General features: G+C 40.0%; 1 protein-coding gene across 3 annotated transcripts in view; it reads left to right on the forward strand.

Moving 5' to 3' along the window:
- The first annotated feature begins 937 nt into the window (after positions 1-937).
- The window catches only part of pih1d1 (PIH1 domain containing 1), a 30,728-nt gene continuing 17,632 nt past the window's right edge, over positions 938-14,033 (forward strand). Inside the window, exons 1-4 of one of the 3 annotated variants that reach the window (XM_030734918.1) lie at positions 938-992; positions 4,812-4,902; positions 7,254-7,312; positions 7,440-7,628. In XM_030734918.1, coding sequence (XP_030590778.1) covers positions 7,442-7,628 — 187 coding nt within the window. In that variant the 5' untranslated portion in view covers positions 938-992; positions 4,812-4,902; positions 7,254-7,312; positions 7,440-7,441. The other 2 variants (XM_030734920.1, XM_030734919.1) reach the window with 2 other exon arrangements.

Raw genomic sequence — 14,033 nt, forward strand, 5'->3', positions numbered from 1 at the left:
CTTTTACCTTTAAAACTGACTCAAGATTCAACAAGGTGCTGGAAACATCCTCAGATATTTTACTTCATATTAAGATAATGGCACACAGTGACTGCAGATTTGTAAGCTGCATATCCACATGTGATTCTCCCTTTCTGCCATCTCAAAGGTGATCTACTGTATTGAGAATCCCTGTGGAGGCCAGTTGAGTACAGTGAATTTAGTGTAATGTTCAAGAAACCAGAGATGATCTGAGGTTTGTGACATTTAGTGTTATCCTGGCCGGAGCACAAATTGAGACTTACCAGACCAGTGATCATTTTCAGTCTCCTGTTGTCCAGTTTTGGTAATCATGTGTGAATTATAGCCTCAGATTTCTGTTCTTCTGCTGCAGGAGCCTGCACAACCCCAGAGATGGTTGTGAAAATCACAGTAGATTAGCAGTTTATGAAATATTTGAACCAGCCCATCTGGCACCAACAACCATGCCATGTTCCAAGTCACTTAATTCAGTTCAATTCTGTTCAATTCTGTTCAGTTTGATTTTATTTAATCTAGCGCCAAATCACAACAAACATTGCTTCAAATCACCCTTTTCCCCCATACTGATGCTGCTTTGAGTTTGCAGTAGGTAGGGTGCAGTAGGATGCAGTAGGACTGAGCTTCTGTCATGTGATTGGTCAGTTGGATATTTGCATAAACAGTGCATATGGCCACTAGGATTTTGAGTTTGCCATATGGTTTTTGTCAGGATATCAAGATGATGCAGCAAACATTTGTGATGAATTGTTGAATTTGGCTGTCTCTACATAAGATTTTCTGAATTTACGTAGTGGCAGCTAGGCTATTTCGACAAACTAACCGCTTCATCCGAGTATAATGTAGTTTTCTGACAATTCAGAATTTGAGGGTGCTTTATTCTGAAAGTTTCCAGGTCGGAAGTTATTGTTGTTATGCTATGACGTCTAACAACGGCGCGACATCTAATAGCAGTTCCGGGTATGAGAACCAAGGTAAGCAAACATTTATTTACGCGTGCTGAATGAATGACAACAGTAAACGCAACAATATTCAGAACAGAAGGTAAATTTATTACAGAAGGTAAAGTTATTGGAAACGCGACAAAAGGAGAGCCGGTCGGCTGGTGAGCTAGTAAACTAAGGCTAAGATAAATGGTATACAAGGAGTGAAGACTGCATGTTTAGCGAGTAGTTTTAGGAAATTTGGGTGAATTACGGAGTTCATAGTCGCAAAGTTTTCATTTTTTTTCTGTTTTTTCCTCTTGCTAAATAGATGCTTCATATTATTTACGCTTTGTTTCTCTGATGATAATAATATGATTAAATTTACAGTATGGCTGATGTTTATAGCGTTACACTTTATAGAGTGAAATTGAACTTTTCGCTCCTTTGTTGTAAATCGTAACCAGTAAATGGTATGTGCCACTGCTTAACAAGATCTGGACTGGTGAGCACAATTAGCACAGTGCATTAAAAAGCATCAGTCAACTATTGGCAATCTTTCTGTGTCTAAAGGGAAATTGATTAGACATCTGGCTGCTATGCTTCCTCTAATCAATTTGATCAAAGAGATAGTGTATTTTTCTGTATGATATTAATTACATTTACAGCATCCTGCAACTGCTTGTCCTTCTTATTTTACACTTTGAAAGTGTGTGTGGTGTGTGTGTGTGTGTGTGTGTGTGTGTGTGTGTGTGTGTGTGTGAGAGAGAGAAAGAGAGAGTGAGTGAGTGAGTGGGATGGGTTGTATTTTTGTACCGTAAGGATATGAAATGCAGTATTGTTCCGGGGTCCGCTTTCCAGGAGAACATAAATAAAACCAGCATATTCAGTCAGCTGTAATCCATTCGTGCTCCAAGGCAATAACTAAGAAAAAATAAAAAGAAAGGCACAGGAAATGCAGTACTGTCTCAATGAAGTGGGCAGTGAGGTTCATACTGTGTCGTGAAGTTTTCCCCCTTCCCAATTTCTTATTTGTTTGCACATTTGTCAAACTTGATTCTTTCAGATTATGACACCAATTTTAACCTTAGACAATGATAACCTGAGTAAATACAAGTACAGTTTTTAATGATGATTTTATTTATGAACACTCGGGGGGGGTCTAGGGTATAATTGGCTGTTTTTGTCTACTTTTGGTTTTTTACCTCTTACATTTCACCTTAAAAAATTTTACTTTGCTTTTTCTGATATAATTTTTTTCTAGCACAACTTCACTTGTGTGACTGTACAGTTATTTTTACATTTGACTTACTGTATTAACACACTGGCCCTAAAATCACACAAAAGCATAAAATCTGTGTTTTTGTTTTGTTTTTTTTAACTTTGAAAACCACAAACATCATTATGAACTATTTTTACAGCTTAAAAACAAATAAAAAACAAACTTTTTTTTTCAGGAGTCTATTTACCAATTACCTTATAAGCCGCTTGGACTTATTTTTTTATTATGGCTGTAAAATAGTCAAAAATAATACTATGAGTGATTGCTTTTGCCCCCTTTTTCAGAATAACCTCAACTTTTAATATCTGGCAGTTATTTTACATCACTCTGTGTTAAGACGATGCAAGTGGGAAAAAAAAATGAGACAGATTTTCAGGATTTTATGAACTAGAACCTGAAATGTAGCATGAACACAATATAAGACAACATCAATTGGAGATATGAACTGTAATAAATATGTACAAAACATTTTTGAACATTGCTTCCTCAGTTTTCCATATATTTTGATATTTTATATTACAAATGTCCAGGGATTTTTGGGCCTATCTGGTAGGTTGCAAAGCAATTCCTGTTCACTTGGAGACAGTTTCACATCACACTGCTCACATTGCCAGGGAGGTTTCTTTTTGCACAGAGTGCACTTTTACCTTCCCTCAGTGTCCTTGTCTCCCTTTGACTGTCCTCTGCTGCTGCTTGTGGGGAGAGGAAAATGGTTGCTGCTGGGTGTTGGTGGGCATGCAGATTTCACTGAAACACCAAGCAGATGAGCACACAACTCCTCCTGGAACTCCTGAAGACTCTTCTGCTTTTTGGCACATAATTCTTTATGATTTATGTAGTTGTTGGTCACAGCAATGTCCAGGATATGCTGGAACACTGTTAATTTACCACTTCCTGGGTTTCTGGTAGACTGAGTGGGTGCTAAGCATCTGGTCTGATGTGTCCACTCCTCCCATGTAGTGGTTGTAGTCAGCCACTGCTGTGGGCCCAGGGACGGGGACCCTGCGATGCTCATCATCCTCTCCCTTCTGCCATCACAACACTTAATCTCCTGTGTGGACAGTGTGGATGTTGCTGCAGATTGAAACATCTCTGGTGTTCAGCCACTTGACAAATAAGTCATGGTCTCTAACTCACCTTATAGAGCCCCTGTGTGACCTTTTTATTTGGGGCATTTTCTTCAGTGGATGGAACACCCACTCTTCCTTGCCCCAAATCCCGGCTGGCCTAAGTAATGGAAGAGGAGGGGCTTGTGTAGAAACTGTCACAGTACATGATGTAGCCAGAGCCCATTTTCAGAGGCCACTTTTGCTTTGCGAGTGTGCAGCTTGAAATCTACTGTGTACCCATTCACATCAGCCAGTACAAAAAAACTTGAGCACCCATTTTGTTGCTTTATCTTTCATATACTGTTTTATTCCCAGCCTAGCCACCATCCTCTCATCCACAGAAATATTTTGCCTTGGATGATACACAGACATGCACTGGGTCCTCATCATTTCCCACAGAGGCCTGACCCGGTGGAGACAGTCATAAGACTCTCTCTCTAGCTTGGCGCGCTAGCAGTTGCTGGAGACTCTTCATGGTGAACCGGGCTCAGTGCATGCTTGAACAGGGGCTTCGAGCACAAGCTGGGCATGTTCCAGCCCAAGGCAGCAGGAGCAGATCTCCTCCAGAGTCATATGACCTGTAATACGCCCCTTTTAGATTAGTTAGATGCTGTCAGCCCCTTTCTTGTGAACCTGCAGGACAAATTGGTTTAACTTAAGTTGATAACCATTGTTTGCCCTGGTCGCCAGTGTTACGGTCGATGAATCCAGATAACGGAAGGATACCCTGGGTATGCTGACCTTGCTTCGTAGTGCAGGGCCCTGGTGTCCAAAAAAAGTCAATTTTCAAAGTACACGAAAAACTGAAAGGTGTGTTTTATTGTCTTAACTAATTATTGTGGAAAATAACAATTAAAGTGAGTTAGTGATCATTAAAATGTGTTCAGATTCAGCAGAGTAACGATCTCATAAATCATGACACACTGCTCTCCCCTACATAAGCTGCCTTAATAAGTTAAAAGTATCGGTATTGGTATCGGCAGTACTGGCCCTGTATTTACTTGGTATTGAATCAATACCAAAATTAGCACTATCGGACACCACTAGTGCAACATGCTAAGGGAATATTTAACCCAATATTAGTAATGGTGTATGTATATATTTGAGCCTGTATGTATAATTTTGACCCTGTGTAGATAATAGAAAATCCAACATCAATTAAGTCTTGTGCACCTAATTATTTTTATTTTTTAAACTATAGATGTAAGCTGTACAATCAGTCGACCCAGAAGAAAAGAACCGCTCAAAACAAATAATTAAAAGCCCAAAATTACCATGACACTCATGACCATGATGAGTTTATGTAAACTTCTGACCACCTTCTTCAGTCTCTAAATTTGCCTCTTGAAATTGATTAAATTGGACTCATGTTTGTCAATGTTATGTAGTTGAGAATGACTGGAAGTACAAACAGATTTTGTTATATTGTTATTATCAGAAATAAATCAGTTATTTGGTTAATTTCTTCTTTGATTATAGGATTCATTGAATGATGACAGACTCTTCACTTCTCAACTCTGAGCTGGAGTTACAGCAACAAGAAGAACTGTATCAACAGCTGCTGTTACAGGTAATTTTGCTTTTGTGTTATGGCCACACATTTAGCATTCATTTGGCAAGTGAAAGGTCTCTGGTTTGAGTCCAGCCAGAGGCACAAATCCCCCTAGGGATTGTGGCCATGAATGGCAATGACAGGGTGTTAATTGGTAAACCATAGTAACCATAATAAAGGCGAATAGATCTGAGATAAAGCTGGCTCAGACGTATCACTTAAATCTTCTTCTTTGCAGAAAAAACTGAGAAAAACAAATGAGACCAAAACATCACATTTCCTTACTGATGAAAATGTGTGTGAGAGGAATACAGCTAAGACCTGATTTAAACTTTTGTGCTGAATCTTTGCAGAGCCCATGCTATAACCCGGCACATTCCCACACATCCATTCCAATAGTTTCAGTTTGTCCCTTCAGGAATTTCTGCCATTTTTGATGCTATGATTATTATTCCTTATTCTGTCACTGATATATTAAAAACCTGGAGAATAAGTAGCAGAAATGAATGGGGGGAATCAACTGTACTGAACATACAGGCTCAATCACAATTCTTGATTTGACTCAATGTGTAGTTACATTACTAGGGAGGTGCCTGTCAGGTTATTCTATCAGTTAGAGCGTAAGGGTTTCAGAGGGGTTTGCAGTTATGATGTAGCTACAGCGTAGATTTGCTGCTGAAGCATAAATCCCCAGTATGTATTTGCAGCAACTGTTTGTCAGCTAATTTTTGCTCATTTGTGTGTGTGTATATAACTTAACTTATGCATCTGCACCAGCTCTCGGTCATGACTCACAGATGAGATAAATACCCCATGATGAAATGCAGGCTTTTGTTTTTTCTTAAAATAATTAGTTAATAGGACTAGGATTAGGATTAACAGGACTGCTTGACTATGTTCAAAAATCATAATTTTTTGGTCAATATTGAAATTGAACTTTAAATATGCAGTACTTCTGCATAAGTCTTTAGACACCCCACGTTTCTTTATATTTTGATAGGAAAATGCAAAATGTAAACACTGGAATGTGCAAACATACATAGAAGTAGAGTATATATATATATATATACAGAAAACAAACTTGTACAGTTGTAACGAGTTGGCAATCAATATGAAAGTCAAGTAAGAAAACTGCCTTCATTCTTCAACACAGCCTGAACTCTCGTAGTCTTCAGGAACAGTTCTCCAGGCTTCTTGAAGGACATTCAAAGCTCTTCTTTGGATGTTTCTGCCTTTTTGTTCTGTTCTCTGTCAGGATGATCCAACGCTGCTTCAATAATGTTGAGCTCTGGGCTCTGAGGAGGCCGATTCATGATTGATAGTGTTCCATTTTGTGTTTCTATTCAGGTGTGCTTTACTCTGTCATGCTGAAAAATTAAGCTGTTGCCAATCAGCGTTCCAAATAGTACTGAATGGTGGATCAAAATTTGTACTTTTCTGGGTTCATCAATTTTATATCAATTTTTACAAGATCCCCAACAGCGCTGGCAGAAATGCAGCTCCAAACCAGGACTGAGCCTCTACTGTGTTTTATAGATGACTGTAGAAACTCACTGCTGTACTGCTAGTGAACTCCTCCATACATAGAAATCAGGATTTGCACCAAAAGTTTAAAATATAAATCGTTGCGCCTGATTTTCAGTCCGGTTCTTGTGTTCTTTTGCACACTCGGGTGTTGTTAAAATTGGTTCTTCGCTAAGTTGTCTGTGTAGACACAACACTAGTTCATCCCTTGATTGCCTTTTAATCCTTGAATGAGTCATGGGTCAATGTTAAGTGGCTTAACGAACAAAAAAGAAAAAACTGAAAATGAGTGGAAAAAAAAAAACAGCCAATGTCCAAAGTGTGCGATATATATAATCTACGACATCATAATTGCCGTGTTAACGATGTGCGAGCTGACGCTATCGAGTGTGCTGCTGACTGGGGGAAAACCAACAATCAAAACGCCTCAACTCCACATGTTCACTGCTTCATGCTTTAGTTTAGGCTGCTGCGCACTCGCGTTGAGAGTGTCCATACTGTGCGCTAGCATAGCTACCTAAACAACACACCTGAAGCTGGAAATGAGTGAACACACTGCACCAGAGGAAAAAATTCAGACATCGCCAGCCTCGCAGTCTACCGCTTTAGATTTAATTCCTAGGCGAGGATCATCTTCATCTGGGTTCGATTCCCAGTCCTGGCGTTCTGTGTGGAGTTTGCATGTTCTCCTTGTGCATATCTTCCTGAGAAACAAGGAAAAATTATCTTTGAATTGAACTTTTTGGGGACCCTCTGCAGAGGACATAAGGGCTCATGTGATTAATGAAACACAGCCCATCTGTGTTAACATCTGAAAACTTCTAAACTGCTGCTTGTCTGTTTAGACAATGGGGCAGATTCACACAGGAAATCCAGACTCCAAAGTAATCCGAACCAGAGCCTGGTAAGCTTTCCCACAGATATATCAATTTGGAAGGCATACCCTCAGTTTCCTCATTAATACAAAAATATATTTTGTGTCTCTCCTCTTTGTATTTTTCCTCCTCTCTTTGTCTTCCCTCCTCTGCCAGGCATGTGTGTAAAAACTTTCTCCGAGCCAGGGAAGGAGAAGGTGTTCATAAATATTTGTCAGTCAAACTCAGTCCCACCTCCTCCAGAACTCTCCAGAGAGGAGCTTGTGGAGCTGCTCCAATCAGAAGATCCCAGTGGTTTCCGAGTTCCCATGAGCCTTGGCGAGCCACACACAGAAGTAGACAACAGTATGTAACTGAAACCAGACATCATATGCTGTGATATGCTGTGACGTGTTTGTTTATTTGTGAAGGAAGAAACCTGAAACACTTTAATTAAAAAATTAAGACATTTATTATATTAAAGAATCAGAAGATGTCACACACGTGCACATGTGGGACTCGGTTCAAGAAGAGACAGGCCCGTGTGCTCCGTCTCCCTCCCTCTCTGAGCCCTGTTCCTCACTAACCACAATATTTTTATAGAGACACTTTATCACACAAAGACAGAGTCTGTGTGCTGCGGTTTGACCTTCGTTATTTATTCTGTCCAGTGCTGGGTCTCATGACCCATCAGTGATAAAATCCTGTACAAAAAGCACATCTTCTCCTTTAATCAATACAAAGCAATCTCATACTGATTAATACCAGAAACATGGCGATGTTTTATTTGTACGTACTGTGGCCGAACCTTCAAGGATAACATAAACTGGGACTGGGAAGTTAGTCTGACACAATCTAATGTCTAATGTATTTATTTATTAAATTGTCTGTTGTTTGCTTCAGCCACTGTTTATTAATTCATTTCCTGGGGCCTGTTCCAGGAAGCATGTTTAACAACTCTGAGTTTAAAAACAGACTCTGAGTTGATCAACTTTGAGATCGGCAACTCTGAGTTTCCCGTAAAGTCTGCTGTCATCATGTACACAACCTGAATCTACATCAGATGAAGCTGGATCCTAATTTCACATTTAATGTATAAAATCTAATTATTTAGTGGACGGACAAACTGCAGGAGACAGAAAGTGAAGATGAAAATGTGGAGAAACAGCTCAGACTGAGTTTACTGACCAGCCTGTGTGTTAGAGACTGAGACAGCAGCAGACCAAGGGGGCAGAGCTGACCTCAGGTCAGTTTTTATTTAATAAAAATTGTTTATGCTGCAGTTTATGGCCATTTAATTGTTTAAATAATCATACAGTAAAAATGGAATCTAGTGATGGAATAGCAACCTCACTTTATTCATTCTTTTAATGGAGAATTCAGGTGGACTCGCCACAGTTTGTGGATCTGTTATAGAGCCGATGATTTTCAGTGGAAAATATGTGGAGATTCATACTCTGAATTACAGACATAACTTTCAAATATTGATTTAAGTTACTTTAAATCCATTTAGTTCAGTTTTCAAGTCTTAGAATCGTTTCAGCCTCATCTTCACTCAAACATTAACATCTTCTGATCCGGACATTTTCCATCCACAGTGTGTTCTGCGTCTAAAGCTTCATCCAGATCAGTGTGATGTAACAGTGATGCTACAGTAACTACAGTAAATGTTCAGAGGAACTGACTGACAGTCTGACAGCTGCCTCATTATAAATCCGTGACATCATTGCTGTCTCCGTCCTTACAGCCTGTTGACGAGTGAACGATCATAAAAGCTTCATGCTACGTACAGAAATAACGAACTAATGTCTAATTGGGATTTCAGTGCTCGTAGAAACATAAACGTCTGCAGATGAATTCACTATCTCTGATCACTTTGCAGCGATTTTATGAATGAGGAAATGAAATTTCTAAAATGGAAAATATGAGGGCAGTTCATTTTAAAAGACCTGTTTTTTTCTCTTTGAATATTTATTATTGCTCATTAATAAGTATTTCTCTCCCGATTACTCGCTTAATTGATGGAATAATTGATAGAATACTCGATTACACACAAGTTAGATTCAGTAATGGCTCCATAAGGTCTGAGCTCTTACAGGTGCACGCTCCCTCCTAGGTCAGCTCATCACTGCTCCTGGATGTGCGAGGACACAACAACAAAAGCCCTTTCATCCTATTTATTTTATTTAAGTTTAAATGGTTTTTCTATTTTTATTGTGTTATATAAATAAAGTTGGCTTTCAGAACAAGAGAGGCCGCAAATTTAGATCCCGATCTTCCTGCCCGTGCCAGTCTCAAGACATCTTTCTCTTTGCAAACCCTTCTAGAAGGCCAGCTGAGTTTAAACCCTTCACCATCAAGAATACTCACAACATCTCAACACTGCCAGTTGAGTTGCTATGAGGTGTCTGCGCTGTCACTGGTGTTGGCTCTCACTGCGGTATTGGTATCACTTCCTGTTCCTGTTTCGGAGCACAGTGTTTTGCTGTCTGTTAGCTGTTATAATCTGTATAACATATTTTAGTGTAAGCTTCACCTACTTTAAATAGCATACCTCTTTGCTGAATCACCTGTATTCACATTACTCACTTTATTTGTTTTAGAAATTCGCTAGCTTAGCTCAGCTAGTAGCTTAGCCCTTAGCCGACTCACTACCAGCATGGCTTCTTCTCCTGTCTCTCCTGCACTTCCTGTCTCTCCTGCACTTGCACTTCCCATTCCTACTAGACTGTTCAAAAGAAGTCTTCCAATTATTGATGCTTCAATCTTAAAAATGATCAATCAGTCTTTATTAGTTGGCTATGTACCACAGACCTTCAAGGTGGCTGTAATTAAACCTCTGCTTAAAAAGCCATCACTTGACCCAGCTGTCTTAGCTAATTATAGGCCAATCTCCAACCTTCCTTTTCTCTCAAAGATTCTTGAAAGAGTAGTTGTAAAACAGCTAACTGATCATCTGCAGAGGAACGGTTTATTTGAAGAGTTTCAGTCAGGTTTCAGAATTCATCACAGTACAGAAACAGCATTAGTGAAGGTTACAGATGATCTTCTTACAGCCTCTGACAGTGGACTCATCTCTGTTCTTGTCCTGTTGGACCTCAGTGCAGCTTTTGATACTGTTGACCATAACATTTTATTACAGAGATTAGAGCTTGCTATAGGTATTAAAGGTACTGCACTGCAGTGGTTTGAATCATATTTATCTCATAGACTCCAATTTGTTCATGTAAATGGGGAGTCTTCTTCACACACTAAGGTTAATTATGGAGTTCCACAGGGTTCTGGCTAGGACAATTTATTTACATTATACATGCTTCAGATGTACTCAGCTTTACCTATCATGAAGCCAGATGACACACATCAATTAGTTAAACTGCAGGAATGTCTTAAAGATATTAAGGCCTGGATGACCTCTAATTTCCTGCTTCTAAATTCAGATAAAACTTAAATTCTTGTTCTCGGCCCCACAAATCTTAGAAACATGGTGTCTAACCCGATACTTACTCTGGATGGCATTACTTTGGCCTCCAGTAACACTGTGAGAAATCTTGGAGTCATTTTTGACCAGGATATGTCCTTCAATGCACATATTAAACAAATATGTAGGACCGCTTTTTTGCGCAATATTTCTAAAATATTTCTAAAATTAGAAACATCCTTTCTCAGAGTGATGCTGAAAAGCTCATTCATGCATTTATTACTTCTAGGCTGGATTATTGTAATTCATTATTATCAGGCTGTCCTAAAAGCTCCCTGAAAAGCCTTCAGCTGATCCAAAATGCTGCAGCTAGAGTACTGACAGGGACTAGAAAGAGAGAGCATATTTCTCCCATATTGGCTTCTCTTCATTGGCTCCCTGTTAAATCTAGAATAGAATTTAAAATTCTTCTCCTCACATACAAGGTCTTGAATAATCAGGCGCCATCTTATCTCAAAGACCTCATAGTACCATATCACCCCAACAGAGCACTTCGCTCTCAGACTGCTGGCTTACTTGTGGTTCCTAGGATACTTAAGAGTAGAATGGGAGGCAGAGCCTTCAGCTTTCAGGCGCCGCTTCGGTGGAACCAGCTTCCAGCTTGGATTCGGGAGACAGACACCCTCTCTATTTTTAAGATTAGGCTTAAAACTTTCCTTTATGATAAAGCTTATAGTTAGGGCTGGATCAGGTGACCCTGAACCATCCCTTAGTTATGCTGCTATAGGCCTAGTCTGCTGGGGGGTTCACATAATGCACTGTTTCTCATTCACCTTATTTACTTTGTTTATACTCCACTCTGCATTTAATCATTAATTGATATTAATCTCTGGCTCTCTTCCACAGCATGTCTTTCTCTCCCCTCAGCCCAACCGGTCGCGGCAGATGACTGCCCCTCCCTGAGCCTGGTTCTGCTGGAGGTTTCTTCCTGTTAAAAGGGAGTTTTTCCTTCCCACTGTCGCCAAGTGCTTGCTCATAGGGGGTCGTTTTGACTGTTGGGTTTTCTCTGTATTATTGTAGGGTCTTTACCCACAATACAAAGCGCCTTGAGGCGACAGTTTGTTGTGATTTGGCGCTATATAAATAAAATTGAATTGAATTGAATTGAATTTTTCTTTTCTTTGGAATGGGGCGTGGGGGGTTACACAAGTAAACAAGGGAAAATACTTGCACTTTTACAGTTCTATGTGGGTGAGTTGAGGCCAAGCAGCAACTGGAAGAGAAAACATGGGAGGGGAAGAACCAGGAAATAGCTGACTGAACATTTATAATAAGAATTTTTATTAATAACTTAATGTTGTAATACTAAAATGCCTCAGCAGACATACTCAGACGGCCAAAAATATACTTGGGCAGTCCTTCCGGAGAAAGCCTACTGGGTAACACTCGATTTAAAAGATCAGTTGCACAGTAAATAGTGCTGTTAGAATTGGCCAAAAATCATATTTTTGCTAGACACAAAATTAAACCATTGAAGTATGCACGATGCCTCAGCCATTTCATGGGGGTGTCTCATTTTTTTCAGAATACTTGATTATATTATCTAATTTAGCATATCCAGTGACAGCTGTACACATTGGTTAATAAAAGCATTCTAAGGTCCCTGCTCAAGCAAGGAGCTGAATCCTGAATGTATTTAATTGACTGATGGGGCATTTAAATTCTTATAAATTTAGCTTTACATGATCAACTCCCAGAATGGATGATAGGCTGCACTCTGCCTTTGTCCACCAGGTGCAACAGTGTAGCAGATGGTGATGGAGAAGTAAAAATCCAGCATCATTTTAATAACTCAGAGAACAAACACACACTCTTTTTGAACTTGCGCAGGGGGAGAGATCCGTTCCTTGAACTCAGCTCGCGGCTGAGCGGAAGTTATCTGTCCCAAAGGACGGCTTCCTGCGCAGCGCTTTATTCGGGACTTTCACAATAAGATCACGTGGGGTTACACCAAACGCAGTTTACAGCATGTAATAAACAACATTCTTGGCTTTTTCCTTACCATATATGGTAGTAAGTATCCTGTAGAATGTGCATGTAACATGGCGTATATCCATGGCATATCCTATGTGTGTGTTCTCTGCAGGCTGTTTTCAGCCTGCAGGTAACTACAACTTCCTTTGTAAAAAATGTCACCACGTGTTTCCCTTTCAAACATAAAAACAACAGTATCACATGTACATAAAACTTATAGAAATATACAAACAGAAGATATGATAATAACAGAATGGAATTTTTACCATAACTCCAACATTTCCCCCCCTGTTTATCATAACTTCACTGGCATCTTTTTTCCACGCCACACGACTTGCTTGCACATTTTCAGTGTGGGTTTCATTCATTGCCAAATATATACATATTTACAAAATATCTTCAGGGATTTCAGCGTCTTGGTCGACCATCTGAAGCTGCAAATATGACACGACATAACCTGTGAAAATCTTTATCATGGATCTGATGCAGGGCAGAATGCACATTGTAAACACACAAATCAACACTAGCACACACAAAACAGGAGTCAGGCATTTCAACAATACTGCCACCAAGTTCCTGCATTTAGCCAGGAAAACCCAATCACTCTGGCTTTCCTGAGTGTGCTGTTGTACATATTTCTGTAATTCAGTCAGTCTGTCGAGTGCCTCCCTTATGGCTCCACCAGCATTATCTTCATCTGGGATGTAAGTACAACATGTCTTACCAATGATCTTACAACACGCCACCCTGGGAAGCTGTCCAAAGATCTAATACTATCCTATTTTGCATCACCATTGCTCTAAGTGAACTTAACTCTTTTAAAGTTCCTTGTCATAGAGCTATGGTTGTATTTACCAGATGTAATAGTGCATAGCGATTTATTTCCACTTGGTCACGCACAAATCCCAGTCCAATTCCTGGAAAGATAGACTGGGCAATCTTCGCTCCGACTTCCCCAGATCCGGAGCTCCTCTGGGACTTCTGAATGGCTCGTGAGCCACTCTCCAGCCTGTCGCTTCGTCTTGTGATGTGGATGACTGGCCTGGTACTTGCATGAAAAAGACATGATCTGACACATGCAACACTACACAGGCCTCCCCAATCTGGGGGAAGGGACACGTATGCTTTGTGACCACAGATGAAATACCAGTCCGCTAACACACTTGTTCCCTTGGGTCCTGGTGCTACTTGTGAGCATTGACTCAGCTCCCCCAGTGTCCATCTGTATCCTGTAGGCCAGGTCAGACTGACATTCCTTCCTGCATACAGTTAGATTGTTATGACAAGCAATATTTTTGAGGCAGGTCAGGCATTGTCTC

The sequence above is a fragment of the Archocentrus centrarchus genome, chromosome 8 (assembly GCF_007364275.1).
Source record: "Archocentrus centrarchus isolate MPI-CPG fArcCen1 chromosome 8, fArcCen1, whole genome shotgun sequence".
Taxonomy (NCBI): domain Eukaryota; kingdom Metazoa; phylum Chordata; class Actinopteri; order Cichliformes; family Cichlidae; genus Archocentrus; species Archocentrus centrarchus.